At 38.2% G+C, this 18,087-nt stretch overlaps 1 protein-coding gene across 1 annotated transcript; it reads left to right on the forward strand.

Annotated features, from left to right (window-relative positions):
- Positions 1 to 13,973: 13,973 nt before the first annotated feature.
- Positions 13,974 to 15,287, forward strand: LOC132062440 (uncharacterized). Its single transcript, XM_059455015.1, has 2 exons — positions 13,974 to 14,337; positions 14,470 to 15,287. Exons 1-2 carry the CDS (start codon positions 13,974 to 13,976, stop codon positions 15,285 to 15,287), a joined length of 1,182 nt encoding a protein of 393 aa, XP_059310998.1.
- The last annotated feature ends 2,800 nt before the right edge of the window (positions 15,288 to 18,087 follow it).

The raw sequence follows: 18,087 nt of genomic DNA on the forward strand, positions 1-18,087 counted from the left end.
CAATGCTCACGTCTTTACCTTCAAGAGAGTTCGTATCGACATTAGCTAAACAATTATAAGAACGTGCTTACTAAAGCTAGAGAAAATTGGGAAGCATTTCCTTTGTTTATACAACTTCCTCCATATTCCATATTAACTCCCAACATTCATAATCAACAATCACAATATCATAAACAACAATCATCATTCATCTATATCACCCACATTTCACAATTTCACTTCAATTCCTCCAAAATCATGATCATAGTTCACTATCGCGTTCTTTTACATATAATACTTATCTCGTGTTCCAAATGTCATTCATAACGTACTTATGATCACAACATCTCAATAATCATGATTCAATCCAAACTACTACTCAACAATGACACTATTCCCACATTTATGACCCATTTTCTATATTCTTCTACCATTCAAGTGTTTCAACTTCTCAATACCTTAAACGTCATGAAAATACCATAAAACTTACCTTAGGTAATGTAGGAACAGGCCTTGTGTGGAAATACTCTTCTTGCACCAAAACCCTAGTCCACTTCTCTTGGAATTTCTTAGCTTAGATGAACTTTGATGTGTTTCATGCACTTGGTTCACTTGAATTCTTGATATTGATCTTTGATTTCCTTTGTTTTCTAGTAGATGAAGTATGTGGAACTTTCTAGAGGTCTTGAGAGAGATGAAGAAGTGTGGGAAATGAAATTAGTGAAGTGGGAACATATATTTATGTTTGCAACGTAATCAGTCCGTCGAGACTTCTGCGAACACTTATACGGTCCGTGGAACATTACACGACCTGTATAAGTGGTCGTGGTTCACCACTAAGTAGTCATCATCTCTGCTGGGTGTTATACGGACCCTTATACAGACCGTATAATGTTATACGGACCGTATAAGTCGGTCATATAACCCCTTTTCCCCTGAACTGATCTCCGTCGTTCGTTTGATCTCCAATCCTTATGGAACCTTCTTGTCACTTGTTTAACACCTCGATACCAAGCTAAGGGATGTTATACCTCTTCCTCAAAGCATCATGAAACTCTCATTAGTTCGATGCTTGTAGTTCTTGTCCGACACACAACATATGACTTGCTTTCCTTAACAACTTTCTTCCCTTATCTTAAATGTCTCTGAAATCTCATTTAGAATCATCAAATGCTATTTCTTACTTATCAAAACATCGTATACATCATGCCCTTCATTAGCCTATTCACTGTGCATCAACAAATTTTTTTTCGAGGTGTAACATTTGCTTCCAAATTAGTTGCTCTTGTACTAGTCTAGACTAGGTCATGGGAAGGGATTTGGGTTTATTAAAAATTATTTGTAAACACTTCTGCTTTATTTATATATATTGGTTTTACTTTCGCATTTTGCTCGTGTCTTAACTTGATGGTAAATTAATCTTGTTTCATGATTGTAAATGAATTTGGTTTTGGGTTAAGGGTTCGCCTACCGAGGTAGGAATATTAGGTGCCCGTGCATTCCTAAAATTGGTCGTGACAACAATTGAAATAATCAATTGTTGGTTAATTTTGGCTTTAATTCAAATAGCCATTTTTCATGGTTTTAGTCAAGTAGGGTCACTATTACAAAATTAGCCTTTAATTGATCAAATTAGCTAACCTTGGTCTTAATTGAAATAGCCAAACTCATGGCTTATGTTTAATTGAGGTCATTAATACAAGACTAGTCTTTAATTGTTTTATTGGGCTAATTATGGCCATAATTGAAATAGCCAACTTCATGGTTTAAAGTCAATTAAGGTTATATTTGCAACTTAAGTCTAGTTGCATAATTAATCTTACTTATTAGATTATTTAATTGGTTAATTAATTATGTTTTGACCATAATTAAGGAGTTTACACTAATTGATTTTCTTAATCATGGCCATTTATTAAAATAGTGTCAAGTCCTTCCCATATATATGCGCATATATACACATGATATACATTTGTAGACATGTATATCATTTGTATATGCGTGTATATACAAAGCCTCCCCTCCCCATTTATTTTCTCGGCCAGCCCCAGTCCATCAAGGACCTGACCCGGCCCATTCTCAATATAAAGGGGTAATACCCCCTTTCCTCCTTTCATTCATACCAAACGGCCCTTTAGAGCATAGAAGAGGGTTCCTCAAAAGCTGCCCCTTTTCCCTCCCTCTCTCCTACGTCATACGTTGCGGGAAACAGTAAAAAATGAGGGCCCATGACGTTTACTAGACTTGGTATAGCCGAGAATGGCAAGAGCATTTATTGCTCTGCCATTTCTCAACCAAATCCATCGTTACACCACCCAAACAAGGTATTACTCCTCTCTCCCCTTTGATTTTCTGCTTTTTTACGACCAGGAGGGTACAAATCCTTAATGGATTTTGTCTTACCCTCATTTGGATCCTCGCTTTTCATTGGTTCGTGAGGAACTTAGAGGATTAAAAGATTCTTGGTCATTTCTGGCCGTAGATGCATTTTTTTATACAAATCTCGACCATCGATTCGTTGTTTGAGGTAGCAATTCTGAGTATTGCAAGTAATCCCATATCGATTTCGAGCTAGGGTTTTGAGATTTGGGGGTTCTATATAAATAACTCCATTATTCACATTTCAAACAACCTTGAGCATACTGAAATATCAGAAATACTCAAAAAATTGAATTACCTAGGGTTTCTATTTCTGAGACCTTTACTTATTCGATTTTAGTTAAAGTTTTAAAGTTTTTAATTGTTGTTCTTGTGTGTGACTGAGTGTGTAGGAGCAAGAAGGATTCTTCAAGTCTAGTCTTGACCAAGGCTATGCTCGAGAGAGGAATTCTCTCTTCCTTTAAGCATTTTAATTTCTATTTTGCTTTAGCTGCTAGTTTATTAGAAGTAGTATGATTTGTTTATGTCTTAGATGCTTCTAGTTGATTACTTGCTTAGCATAAGTAGTAGGTATCTATTTGCTATGTTAGTTTAAGTATTTGCTAATGGTGTTTAATATAGTATATGCTACATTTGTTGATTAAAACCATGTTTTAGTTACAATATTGTTAGTTTAAGTTAGGTTAGCATATGCTAATCTTAATCCTGCTTAGTGTATTCTTTAGGTATCAAGTCTAATTATGTTTATAAATATTCAACTTCTGCTTGTATGTGGCGCAATTCCTTGTTTGAGTTAGGATCATTATGTGGAATGAATGGTATGTATTGTGCTTGGTTTAACTCCTAATTGGTCTGCTTTTAATCTTAGATCTTGTTCAGCTACATTTCTGCTATGTTTCTAATGAATCAAGCCTCTATTATGTTTTTAAATAGGATTAAAGCATCAGTTCATGTGTAGGCCATGTTTAGATCTTACTTGTCTTGCTTAAGTTCTGCTTATACTCTTAATCCATGTATTGGTCTGTGTTACATGCCCATGTTCAAACTTATTAGTGCATCCTGTGTTGACATGTCCATGTGAGTATGATTAACAGATTGGTATTGAGGTTTGCAGTTTGTTTGTGACTAGTATAAGATCTGTCTATGGATTGTTTGGTCTGATATGCTATAGTGTTGATTAAGGGGAAATCTTTATATAACTAATATTGGACTTAGGGCTAACTGATTGATAAACGAGTATAGCATGCCTATCTTATTGTTATTAGATTCATGTAGGGCTGTTTAGATATACTGGATTGCTTGCTACGGTGTGTGGTTAGCATCTTGTCATCCTATCATCTACAAGTTACATTAAATGAGCATGTTTTTTTTTCAAATCCCTTAAGCCTGCACATGCTTGTGTATTGATTAAAAGCTAAGATTTAAATGTTAGGCCTATTGTAATGTCTTTGAATTCATCTCATATGTTTGCTAAAGTGCATAATCATAATTAACTCATGGAAACCTTGGATCTTTGCTTCTCTTTGGCTCTGTTGATGTCGCTTTGAGCATCTATACTTAGTATGAATCAAGTTAAAAACCTACATAGTGTAATACTTGAACAATGAGGTGGTATTGTGATTTACATGATAGGTTGTCACTTGCTAGAATTGCATATATCTTCCTGTAAGTCCAAGTGTGGATTTTTGGGTAAATATACCTACGATATACCTGAATACACCAGGTATATACAGTCTGGTATACTTTGAGCATAAAGGAACTTGTATATTGTGGTATAAGTCAGGTATATCACTTATATGGGTTAAGATTTATAACTTGTGCATGCAATTTAGGCTTGGCTCTCTTGTCTATTTGTTGTTCGGCCTCTCTTGTATATGCTGAGCCTTTGGTTTGTATATGCGCCATCTGTTCTATTAAATATCGTAAAAGATGGGTCTGTTTGGCTTAAATACCTCTTGTGCTAATATCTGGGCTAAATATCTTTTATGAACATATGTGCATTTTTCTTGTGTGTTTATTTGAGTAACTAGCACATATTAAATACTTAGTTTATATTAAATGTTTGCTTAAGTTCTAGATGCCCCTCTAACCCATTATCTTTCCTTCCCGCTCTGTATTGTATAGGACAATATCTTGGGTCGTCTCTCCTCGCTTGAAACCTATTGGGCCTTGAGGACCAACTGTTCTTTGATCGAGTCCGGGTGGTGAAAGAAAACGGAAGCAAATAATTGAAGGCTCACTTATGGGTGAAAATAGGCAACTGGTGGGCTTAGGTAGGCCCACCAGCCTAAACCTTTCTCCATTATTCATTTATGCATACTAAATGTTTTTGTAAAAGATGCTTTGACATATTGAAACCCCTATGAATGCTTAGAACTCAGGAAAATGCTTAGTATTATTAGGAAGTCGCCTAAATATTTTTTCGAACTTGGACGAATCATAATATATGCATGAAATCGGTGATTAATGTTCTATAAGCTTTTTCATTGAAATTAAAATTGGTTTGAATATGATTAAGTATAAATAATTTTTCGGAAAATGGGAACTAATTGGCCTTTTGGGCCTTCCGCCCTTTGTAGAAATCTCGAAATGAAATAATGAGGATTAAATTTGCATTTGGGCCTTAAGCCCACTTCAAACGTTTTAACATAACTGTCTCTTTGGGCCTTGGTGTCAATTTGATTTGAAATTGGATTTCAAAATAACTTAGATACAAGAAATATTTGTAGAATTGAAACTAGTAATTAGAAAGTGATTATTCAGAATCTTCACAATGAAAATTGGACCTCCTAAAAACTTGTTTGGACTCAAAACAGTTTTCAGAAATAGTGATGAAGTATTTTGGGCCAAAAGCCCAATTTAAAGGGATAAAAACAAGAGGAAATCTATTTGGGCTGATCCTTGAAATAAGATGGTTTTGGTAGATGTGACTTGACGCAATTGAGCATCAATGAACTAAAAATGGACTTAACAGAAACTTTCCAATTCCTATTCTATATACAAAATGGGAGATATACTACATACTTGTATATATATATATATAAGTACCTTTAAGAAAGTAATTATAATAATCACACATTAAAGCTGGTAGGTCAACCATATTTTACGGATCCTTAATACTAGGTCGCTTAAAACCTTTCCTATGGGATCATCAGAACCCTTACCTCGAACTTTGGTCTAAAAGGATTTTTCTCTTGTTTTGATAAACCTTTTTGCCCCGGTTTTTCTAATTTTCCTTAAATAAATTAGGTGGCGACTCTAAAAATACTAAAATCTATTTAGAGCACAAACAACCTCTTAGTAGCTTTTATGCACCCACGTAAAAGTGAACCATAACAGATGACGACTCCGCTGGGGAATTTTCTAGGTTCTAACCATAAGGGTTTCAATATAATGTGATTATATTTGTAATTATTTGCTTAAATGTTTACTTTTCCGCCATTATAAACTGTCATTCATTTTCATATCATAAATTCCGCCATTCCTAGCAAAAAGCATAGTTTCAAAGGGGACACGCGGTCTCATGGTCTAGCCTTCACTAAAAAACCCGAAACACCCCTTCTTTGAAACACGTTGAATGCAGAGTTGGTGTGTGCTCACCCAACAACCGACAACGGTTCACCTCGAGTAGTCCACTCGGGTCTAAGGTCAATTCTAAAAGCCCACTCTTGCATAAGTCTATGTTAGAGCTAAGCCAAATCCAAAGATGAACAAGATTGGGTTTGGATATTTGAGACGTATCCAAACCCATTAGAAAGATTACTCTGTGTCGAGTACAGTCTATGACCCGAAAAACACAGCATCTCATATTATGTGCTAATTGGAAACATGTAATGTGCCTATGTGTCAAACCATTGCCTATTGGGGGGGAGGGGGGGAGGGAATTAACCTTAGCTTTATTTTTGTAGATTTCTATTGACTTGGAATTCAACATGGTTCTTAACACCCTGGACTACACATATGGTGGGGCCAAATGACTCAAGAAGAGAGAAAGGGTATTTCTTGCCATCTAGGGAACTTGACCTCTGTAATGACGATGAAAGGTTGTAAGGAATTGATAGAAGTGATCACCGGGTTTTGGGACCGAGATAGAATGGTCTTCCGCTTTAGGCATAATGTAGAAATGGCTCCGACTTTGGAGGAATTAAGGGATGTCTTGACTAGTGTAGGGTCGAGCCTAAAAAGGAGAGAGAAACCCGACAGAAACACCCTAATCCCAAAAAAGCCTACCTACTCCCAAATACTGAAAATACATTCCCCATCCCATGCCAATTGGGCATATGGCCTATCCATATCCTTTAGAGAGTTGTACAAACGGTTCGGTAATACAAGCGGATTTGTGGAGCACCCGGGTGAATTTGAAACCTATGCTAAGTGGTTAGCCACCCGACCCTTAGCTTTTGCCATTAGTGTCTTGGGACTTATGGTCTTTCCCAAATATTGGTCTTTAGCCATAGATACTCGAGTCATCTTAGTCACCCATGCCATTTTTTACAAAGATAACCCGCCAAGAAGACACCGAATATTTTGACCTAACCCCTGTTATCCTAGCCGATATGTACCAAGCCCTTAGCCTTTGCAAAAACTACTATAAATACTTCCAAGGATGAAACCTACTCCTACAATAGTGGATCCTTAAACACATGATCAAATTTCAGGGTAGCCAATACCTAAGCAAGCCAGTAGAAAAGGACGGTCACTTTAACTTCTGCCCAAATTTCGGGGACCAAACCAAGCGGAGTTGGACCTTCGCTTTCTCTAGACTATGAGAAGAAAGTGTTCAGTGGATGTTTGATGACTTCATGTCCTACACGGTTGTGGTCAAGGGTAGAAAATGTCCATTCTTGCACCTCATGGGAATTCGAGGGATTCACCCTTATACACCTTCTAGAGTGCGAGGCAATTTAGGAGGACCCAAATCATACCCCAAGTTGGGAACATGGGGGATTTCATCATTGACTATGACAGAGATAGGACTCTGAGAGCAGGGGATTATTTGCGAAAGTGGAAGGGTCGTATGACTTGGGGTCTCGATGCCTTAGCTCCCGACAAGTTTCATCCGGTTTGTGAAGAAGAGTACAAAGACTGGATAAGGTCCGACTTATAAGGCACTCTCCCTCCTAGGCCTATTATTTATAGTTGTGTGCAAGACAAGGATTCCAAGGCCGAGATCCGAACCCGCCTAGTTCAGAGGAGAGTCGATGATAGAGATGCTAAGTATTTGGAGAAGACTGAGCATGACTGAGCTACCATAGCAAGCTTGAGACGTGAGTTGGAGTTCACTCATGACTGCCTGATTGAGCTTGATGACAGGGTGAAGAAGACTTTAGATGATGTTGCCCCGATGAGCTTCATACAGAAGGGTTTTCTTATGGAGGCCACATTGACATCGGCCCATCTTTACATCTAGAGTACCCTCCGAAAGGTGAAGAAGGCAAGGTTTGATCAGCCTCATCATCAGCCACAGGAGGACACTTCTGCTGATTTACTTTATGCACCGTCTTTACTTTACCCTTCTGTACCCCTCCGGGGAAGAATATTATTATGATTATGGGGCAATGGTTTGATATAAATAACACATTTATGTTTCAAACGATTAGAATGCCTTGGTTAAAAAAGGCTTAGGAACGCGAGTAGTATACTTATTAATATTACTTTATGTGCTTATTTGCTTCATATGTCCCGTTTAAATGCTTGATTGATCTCGAGTACCGACCACAACCCAAAGAAAAACAATGAAAAGAAATATACCAGAATAGCTATAGGCCCGTATTAAACTTAGCTACATTCTCAGAGGTTGAAAATGGACGCTATGAATATCCCAGAGCGCAAGGCTAGGAGGAAGGTGAGGGTTCACTTTGCCGAAAGATTCAGGACATGGGAAGGAAAATCTGGGCGGTTAAGGCCAAAATCAAAGAGGCTGATGAGTTGATGGATTCGGTGGAAAGCCCGCCCAAAGAACTGCGCTGAGATCAAACATCAGATTGAGAGTGCCTTGGATAAAGGCAAAGGAGTATCCCCAGGGAACATACCGCTACTTGAGGGACAAGGAGACAAGGATGATCCTTTGGAACCAACTTGACAATCAAGAGAGGCTGCCTCAGTCGTTTCTGCAAACTGAGAGAGAGAGAGAGAGAGAGAGAGAGCTGAAGGAGCGAATAGAGTTTGTTCGCCTGGCATCGCCAGCCTGGTGGACAATTACACTCAAGGCCGTGGCCTGCCCTTACTGTGTCTTGCCAAGGCTTGTGATAAGTGAAGATGTCTTTGACAAGCTCAAGAACATGGGAGTGGTCTGTGTTAGCCATGGCAAGTTACCGCCCTGTGCCCTGGTCTTTCCACACAAAAGGTTTCCATTTCATCAAGAATAGCCAGGCCATACCACTAATGAATGTTTGGTCCTCAGAAAGAGAATTATAAGGTTAATTGGCGATAAGACCATCACCAAGCTATGGGGGCCCTATTCATTGTTGGTCCATGAAAGTGTTTCCCCAACTGAGGGAGTCACGCTGAGCACTCACATTTGGCGTTACGGCTTTACTGTCTTCAAAGATTCGAATGCCAGCATTTTCCAAAAGTTGGAAAGTACTGGGAAAATTCGCCCAATCAGAGCTCGAAAAGCTCCGTCTGAGGGTACAAGTCGAAGAAAGATGTGCCTTTACCATTCCGGGACCCTTGGGCATGACCTTGAGGAATGTGAAGCCTTTAAGTTTAAGCTAGAACATCTAGTTCATAAGGGGCAGCATTTGGGTGGTGGTCCCACCCCAGTATTAAGATTTAGGGCCTTTGGGCCGGGAAAAGGTTTGCAAGGATAAACAACTCAATCTGATCTCAGGGAGAGGTCATCTTTTGGGTAGAGTTTAGAGGATCCTATTTTTTGTATTTTAATAGATTTGTCCACCCCCTATTTATGTGTAAAAGGAACTATGCTGACCTGATGTCCTAAGGAGGGGTACATAGGAAGCCCTTATCGGGCCTAGTCTCGAATAAGTTTAAATTAGGAAAGTCTTATTTTTATGTAAACCGAACTACGGATGGGCTTGATTTCCCGCGGAGGGATACATAGGCAGTCCACGTATGACTCAATCCCTATATATTATAAATATATATTCCCTTATTTAACAAGGCCAAAATACCCGAAACCCGATACAAGGGATCAATCAAGCATTTAAATCAAACTTATGAATGCTTATGTGCTACGTGTTTTACCTGCCAACTCTGTGTGATATTTTGGTTATCTTTTATTGCCTAAACGAGCTAACATTATTTGCTTTTGAGTTGTTCTTTTTTGTTTTTTAAAAAAAAGAGAAAATTGATCCGTGTTCACACTGGCATACTTCATAAGATCAAAAGCTGCAATAGCATCCCTGTCCCAACAAGATCGAGCCAAAGTAACAATGACTGGTACTTCTGAGAATGAGCCTAACCGGACTGGCCTCGCTCTTAGAGATTCAACCATACAAGAACTACCTGAGGCCTCACCTGTTGAGGACTTGATGAAAATACTGTTTGAGAAAATCGCCGACCTCCATGATAAGGTCGCGCGTACCGAAGCTGCTAATGCTGCTTGAGAGGCGCCTACTGAAACTAGAAGGCCTCCGCCGCCTTTTCCATCTCTAAGCTCCCCCTTAACCGATTATTTTCCCACCTACCCCACTGTAACCACTATACCATTCACGCCAAACCCAATCACTGTTGGACACATTGGCACCTCATACCATACACTGCCACCACCCAACACTATCCGAGTCCCCGAGACCACTCATTCCGTTCCCTCCTATCAAGCATCACAAAATACCCGCCCTAGCTCTACTATACAACAAATTACCATCTCTCTACCAACCACCAAAACTACCCACATACCCTAAAATCGCGCCACACATCCAACTATTTCCTTCCACACACCTGTTACTCCAAACACCTTTTCACCCGATCATCAAGAAATTGATCATTACAAAGAGATGAAAAAGGCATGGAAGGCCAAGCAAGAGAAACAAGAAGAAAGACTGGAGCGCAAAATGGCTGAGATGCTGGAATGATCCGTGAGAGCTAACCGCACAGCTATGGGTTTGAGCTACTATTTAGAACGGTCCCTGAGCTTGGACTTGACTGAGGGTTTCAAAGTGCCATATTTTGAAAATTTTAATGGAACAGGAAATCCCAAGGCCCACTTATGAGCTTACTGTGACCAATTAGTCGGTGTCCGAGATAATCAGGCACTCATCATGAGGCTGCTTAGCCGAAGTCTAACTGGAGAGGCTTCTGAATGGTTCATGGCACAAGACATACATCGTTGGACCACACGGGAATATATGGTTACAGCCTTCATTGAGAGGTTCCGTTTCAACATGGAAATAGTACTAGATCGGTACTATTTGGAAATGATAAAGCAAAAATCCACTGAAAATTACCGAGAATACGCAAGTAGGCGGAGAACTGTAGCTGCTCGAGTACAACCGCCAATGAGCGAAGAAGAATTAGTCTCAGTCTTTATCCGTTCCCAAGAAATGGACTTCTACGACCGAATGATGTCAATGGCAGGAAGGCCATTTTTCAAACTTGTCAAAAAGGGGAAGGCCATAGAGGATGGTCTCAAGTTAGGATGAATTATAAGTATAGCCAAAAAAGCTGCTGGATCAAGCTCAACGGGCTTCATCAAAAAGAAGAAAGAGGACGTGGCAAACATTTCCCCTACTCCTAACTCTAGACCTAAAAGAAAGGAGAATTCCAATATCCGATGGAAGTTTATGCTTCACCACCCCCAAACACCTATATACCCGCGCTGTTACAGTTCACTTTTACGTGGGCGCATTAAAGCTAATAAGATGTTGTTGGTGCTCTAAATTGGATTTTAGTATTTTTAGAGTCTCCACCTAATTTATTAAGGGAAATTGGGAAAACCGGGTTAAAAGAGTTTGGTCAAGCAAGTGAAAAATCCCTTTGGGCAAAAGTTTGAGGTAAGGGTTCTGGTGATCCCTTAGGGAAGGTTTTACGCACCCTAGTATTAAAGATCCATAGAATACAGTTGACCTACGAGCTTCAACATTTAATTATTGTAATTTTTTGCTTAAAAATGTTTTAATTTCCACAATCTTGTCATTTATTCATATCATCAACTCAAAAAATAGGCAAAAATTCCCCTTAGAAAAAGGGGTTTTGGGTTTAAAAATTCGCGCAAGTGTTCAACTCACTTTATTGCCGGACTAAGACACACCCGAGATTTCTTCCGAGTAGAGTTTCTACTATTTTATTCCTAATAAAATGAGTTTAGTTCTTTCGGGTTTTATTATACGTATATAGAAAATTAGACCGAAATCGAAATCAAAAACCCAAACCTGTTGACCCCAAATAATGTAAAAAAACTCTCTTCTCTCTCCATACAAACCCTAAAAGAGAGTAAACCCATCCTTTTACCATGGCCGCTAGCGGCCAGCCACCATTGGTGGCTGGTTCCCTACCTTCCATTAATCAATACCCACCTTTACCTTCTAACCCTTCCACTAGTGGAGCGATTACCATTGATGAACCTGTAGTGAAAACCCTAAAATATGCCGAAGTTGTAAACCCTAACCATGCAACCATGCAGACGCCAATATGTGATGTTGAGCCAATTCGAATGAAGCTTGTGGAGATTGTTGATGGGATTCATGTGATTAAATGGACGGAGGAAGAGGTTTTACGCATGAACAAAATTGAAAAGCTCTCGTATGTACTGATAGGAAACTTTTCATATAATTTTCCTGATTTGGAGGATTTGAGAATCTAAATTCCTAAACAATATGGCATCAAGGGAGATTGTAACATTGGTTTTATCAAGCATAGACATGTTCTTATGAGATTGGAGAACCTAGAAGACTTCCTGACAATGATATCAAAGGCTGTTCATTATGTTAAGTGTAAGGATGGCTATTCTTACCAAATGCGTAGGTTAATTTATGGTCCTTTGTTCAAAATTGACGAAGAGACGACAAAGGCCATAGCTTGGATCTTTTTTCCGTGCTTGTTGCCTACTTATTATATAAAGGAGGCTCTTTTCTCCTTAGCTTCAGCAGTAGGTCAACCAATGCAGTTGGACATGGCAACTATTAACAAAACTAGACCTAGTTGTGCTAGGGTTAAAGTTTTAGTTAATCTTGTTGCTAATCTACCAGAGTTTGTAAGGATGAGAAAGCTGAGCAAGTTAGACTAGTGGATGTTAAGATACAATATGATGTATTGCCAAAGTATTGTAAGAAATGCAAGCTTCAAGGTCATGATGAGATTGGTTGTAGAATTTTGCACCCAGAATTTAGATTAGAGGCTGCTGAGACTTCTGAAAATGAGGTTGTGAATGATGCTGGTAAGAAGAATGAGGAGGGGGTGAATAAGGTTGTTCCACGGGTGGTGAAACAACCTTCTACAAGTTAGAATTATAGGAAATTCCCTACTAAAACTCTGGCTAGTGGACTGGTGGTGGAAATCCTGGAACTTTTAATGTGGTTACCAATAGAAGAAATATGAATATAGGTAATAAATCTGGCAACAATGAGATTCATGTGGAAAACAAATTTGCTGCACTAGAGATTGAAGATGTGGTTAATAATGGGAAGGGTGAGCCCTTAATATCTGATGATTCTAGTTCTAGTGCAGCTAAGAATATAGTTGATATTGCTGAAAAGACAATCAGGGAGAATAAGGATTCTAAAGGTGTGATTGATAATATGATCATGGAAACAAATTCTACTACTTTGCCGGCAAATTTGGAATCTGTGGAAACTTGTGATGATATTTCTAATGTGATCTTTAATGAAGATTCTTCTGCAGATAAGTTGGAAATAGTAGAACCTACTACTACTGTTCCTGAACTTAATGCTAAGGATCATGTGGTGGACAATGTAGTGGATAAAGTGGCAAATCTAGAGGAGGAGTTGGCTACTTTAGAGACTCCAGATTCCTCAGAACCAGTTATGAGTCATGGGGTGGATAATGTGGAAAAAGGGTTTGAGGTGGATCATAAAGTAAAAGAGGCTTTTTTTTTCTCCTTCCAAATGGGGTGATAGTGTAGAAGTTAATGATTCTTGTGGAGGACTAAAAGGGGAATTTGTGAACTCACAATCATTGCTTTTGATTGAGAAGGGAAAGGTTAACTCAATGGATATAGTTACCAGTTCTATGACAATTCAGCCTCTGCAAATATTAAGTAAGGATTCCCCTATGAGGAGGTTGCATGACATTGTTTCTCACAAAGTAGGAGGGTCAGAAAACAGTAATTCAGATGGAACGAAAAATGAGATCAGTAATATTAAAAATAATGATTAATCTCTAGAGGCTAACTTAGATCATATAAGTAGATATGCTAGTTTATCTCCAAAATCAGCATTGAAGAGTGGTAAAAAGGGAAAGAAGGGAAGTCATATGGAAGGTCAACATTTAACCAGGGATGTGCCAAAGAGAGTTGCAGCTTTGAAAGTCTCATTTAAATGATAATAAAAGCTTTGATATGGAACATCAGATTAGTAAGGACACAACAGGCTTTTCATAGGCTACAAATGCTACATAGGTATCACAATTTTGTATTGATAGCTTTGATGGAACCTTTCCAACAAGCTAGACATATACAAAATTATCAAAGAAGATTGGGAATGCATAGTGCAGAAGCAAACTACAATGGGAAGATTTGGTTCGTTGTTAATGAAAATGTGGATGTACATGTTGTATCAGATACAGAACAGGATATTACCTTGAAGTTATTTCTGCAGGAGCACAATAAACATATGATTACTACACTAGTTTATGCTAAATATGATGATCATGAGAGGTTGCAATTATGGGATAGTATATATCATTTGTCTGCTATCATAGATATACCTTGGATGGTAGGAGGAGATTTTAATGTGGTTCTAAATGAGGAAGACAAAATTGGTGGCACTCCTATTGTCCCTCAAAATTATGAAGACTTTGCCTTTTGTATAAATTCTTGTGAGCTGGAGGAAAAATCTCTCAAAGGTAGCTCATTTACATAGTGGAATGGGAGGGCTGGAAGTAACTGCATATTCGAGATATTGGATAGGATTGTAGTCAACTCACATATGTAGAATTAGTTTGGAAACATTGAGTTGGAACACTTGTCTAGGACAGGCTCTGACCATGCTCCATTATTTATCACCTTGTGCACTGATATTCTAAACTTTATAAAGCCTTTCAGGTTTCTAAAGTTTTGGATTGATCATGAAGATTTTCAGGATATTGTTAAAGACAATTGGCCTGGGGACAGTGATGGAGATCCTTTTCTGAATTTCAAGAAAAAGATTAAACAAGTTAAAGGGGCATTATCAGCTTGGAGTAAGGTGGCTTTTGGTGACATTTTCAAACAACTCATCATAAGGGAGGAGATTGTGAGGGTGAAAGAACAGCTATTTGAAGAAGAACCATCAGTGGAGAATAGATGGATTCTGCAACTAGCACAAGCAGAAACGAAGAAATATTTGCATTTTGAGGAAGAATTTTGGAAACAAAAATCTGGTTATACCTGGTTTGCTGAGGGTGATAGAAACACAAAGTTTTTCCATAGTTTTGTCAATGGTATACGAAAAAGACTACAAGTGAAGAGAATTCAGGATGCTGATGGAGTATGCCTTGAGAATGAGGAAGAAATTGCTCAAGAAGATGAATTTAAAAAGGCAGCTTTTGATTTAAAAAGTGAGAGTGCTTGTGGTCCAGATGGATTATCAGGAAGTTTTTATCAGGCTTGCTGGAATATAGGTAGGATGGATGTCTATAAAGTAGTAAAGGCATTCTATAAAGGTCATACCCTTCCAAAGTCTGTCACACACACAAATCTGGTGCTCCTTCCTAAGAAGGAGGTGGTTCAGCAGTTCACAGATTTGAGGCATATGAGGTTGAGTAACTTTATTAATAAAGTTAGTTCTAAAGTTGTGCACTGGGAGGCTAGATAAGATCTTGCATGAGATGATTTCTCCCAACCAGTCTGGGTTTGTGAAGAATAGAAGTATCATTGAAAATGTTCTACTCACTCAAGAAATTGTTACGGATATTAAAAAAAGAAGCAAGCCTGCTAATGTGATTATAAAGCTAGACATGGCAAAAGCCTATGATAGAGTGTCATGGCAGTTTTTAACTAAAGTTTTGGAGAGAATGGATTTGATGGAGCATTTGTGGATCAGATATGGAGGTTACTAGCTAACAATTGGTACTCAGTACTATTAAATGGCCAGTCTCATGGTTTCTTTCACTCAACTAGAGGAGTGAAGCAAGGTGATCCTTTATCACCTGCTTTGTTTGTTCTAGCTGTAGAGGTGCTATCAGGAGCTCTTAACTCTTTATTTGATCATGAACAATACAAGGGGCATGGTATGCCTAAATGGAGTGCCAATTTGAACCATCTTTCATATGCAGATGACACCATTATCTTTACTTCAGCAGATAAGTTGTCATTAGAGATGATCATAATAGTCTTGAGGAAGTATGAAGATGTGTCAGGATAGAAAATTCACATAAATAAGAGTTGTTTTTACTTGCATCAGAAAGTCTCAATTGCTTTGTACCAAGAAGTGGAGCAAACTACAAGTTTCACTAAAGGTGCCTTCCCATTTATGTGCTTAGGCTGTCCAATATTCCATACTAGAAAGAAGAAGGTGTACTTTAATGAGTTGATCAAGAAGGTTGAAAACAAGCTGCAGAATTGCAAGGGTACGCTCTTTTCCGTTGGTGGTAAGGCAGTCTTAATCACTAGTGTACTTCAAAATATGCCTTTGTACTTGTTATCAGCCATGGCACCTACTAAATACACTTTGAATGAGCTACACAAAATCTTTGCAAGATTTTTCTAGAGTAATAAAGAAGAAGGGAAAAGTAGACATTAGTCAGCTTGGTTAAAAGTGTGTGTTCCAAAAAATGGAGGAGGCCTGGGGTTTAGATCTTTATTTGATATTTCTGGTGCTCTATTTGCTAAGTTATGGTGGAGGTTTAGAACCACATGCACATTGTGGTCTATATATATGTGTAATAAGTACTGTAACAGACAGATTCCAACTCTAGTGCAGTGGAGAGAAGGCTCACAATTATGGAAAAAACCGTTAGAAGCTAGAGATGTGATTGAAAAGGATATATGGTGGGAGACAAGAAATGGTTCATGTTATATCTCGCATTTTGTACGTCGGAATATTTTAAGTTGGTTGCGAAGAGTTATGGGCAAGGCTATTTTTCGATTTTGTCTTAAGGCACAAAGTCGTTTATGATTTCATTGGATGGAAATATTAAGGAAAATTTGGGGTTAAAAGTGGAATTATGGAAATTAGTATTTCATGAAATATAAAACCAAAAGATGAATTATGGGAAGTTAGACATTTCATAAAAATTTGGGGCCAAAAGTGAAGTTTAGGAAATTTTATTTCATGAAAAAAATTGGCCACATAGGAGGTGGGCCATAGGCCACATGTATTACTAATATATGGTAATAAAAGATGATAACTTAGTCATCTTTACCATTCCACCTCCTAGAAATTTCAAGAAATGTGGAGAGAAAAAAGAAGAAGGAGAACGGCCAAGAGGGGGCTGGCCGAACCAGCCCCATGAAAATTTTCCAAGAAAAATTTGTTTCTTCTAGCTTTCATATCAATTGGAAGGTCCTCGTTGACGTGGAGTAGTTGTTGGAACAAGAAAACCGCTTGTTGTCGCGATTTGCCAATTCTAGCCGAAGAAGAAGTTAAGTGGAAGGTAAGATTTAATCATCTTTACATGTTTAATAGGTGTTTGTGCATGTTGTGATATGTAGAAATGAATGAAAATCATGGAATCTTGCAAGTGGAAGTTGAACCGTGCATGTGTGGTTGTGGCCGTGTGGTGTGTGTGTGTGTGTTATGTGGGAGTGATGAATTGATTGTATTTAGCATGATTGCATGTTGTTTTAGTGTGTGGAAATGGATGAAAAATCATGGAATGTGTGTGTTGTGGTGTTGGCCGAAAATGGGCTGATTTGGGTAAGCATGTGGGGCTAATGTGATGTAGTATTTTGGTTGTTGTCGTTGTGAATTCTATGATGTAAAATGAAGTTTTAATGATCCAAGTTAAGCTATAATTGTGCGAGGCTGAATTGGACGATGATGTGATATTGATATGGTTTCTTGAATTTATGAAAATAAAGTTGTAAATGCATGTATTGTTGACATAATTTATGAATGTAGAAGAAAGAAAGGTCTTTGGCAAGGTTCTTGTTGAATTGGAATGGTTTCGGGTGGAATGGACATTGGTTGGGTTGTTTTGGATATTGTATGGATTACTTGGAATGTTTTTAAATCATGTATGAATGGTTGCGGATTAGTAATCGAATATATGAGCATTGCTAATAAATTGATCGTATGTAGTTTATTTGAATATAAATGAAATGTTGACGAATTGTGTTGAAAGGAATTATTAATTTTAGAATGCATTTGGGATTGAATATTGATATTGTTATTATGGTTATTGGTATTGTTGATAATGATTTGGCGAGTTAAATTCTCGGGGATGTCAATTTATAGGGGAATTGTTTGCCAAATTTCGGTAGATAAAGTGTTAATTTGGTATTGAATGCCTAAGTGCTTATGGCTAATGATCGATACCTAATGACATTATTGTAGATTATGAGAAGTCGAGACTTAAGGTTGGATTAGCTTAGGAAGAGGCTAAGGTATGTAAGGCTTACTCTTTCCTTCTTTGGCATGTCTTAGACGCAATTAAGGTATGACATGATTTGTG

Source organism: Lycium ferocissimum, chromosome 7, assembly GCF_029784015.1.
Source record: "Lycium ferocissimum isolate CSIRO_LF1 chromosome 7, AGI_CSIRO_Lferr_CH_V1, whole genome shotgun sequence".
In the NCBI taxonomy this organism is placed as follows: Eukaryota; Viridiplantae; Streptophyta; class Magnoliopsida; order Solanales; family Solanaceae; genus Lycium; species Lycium ferocissimum.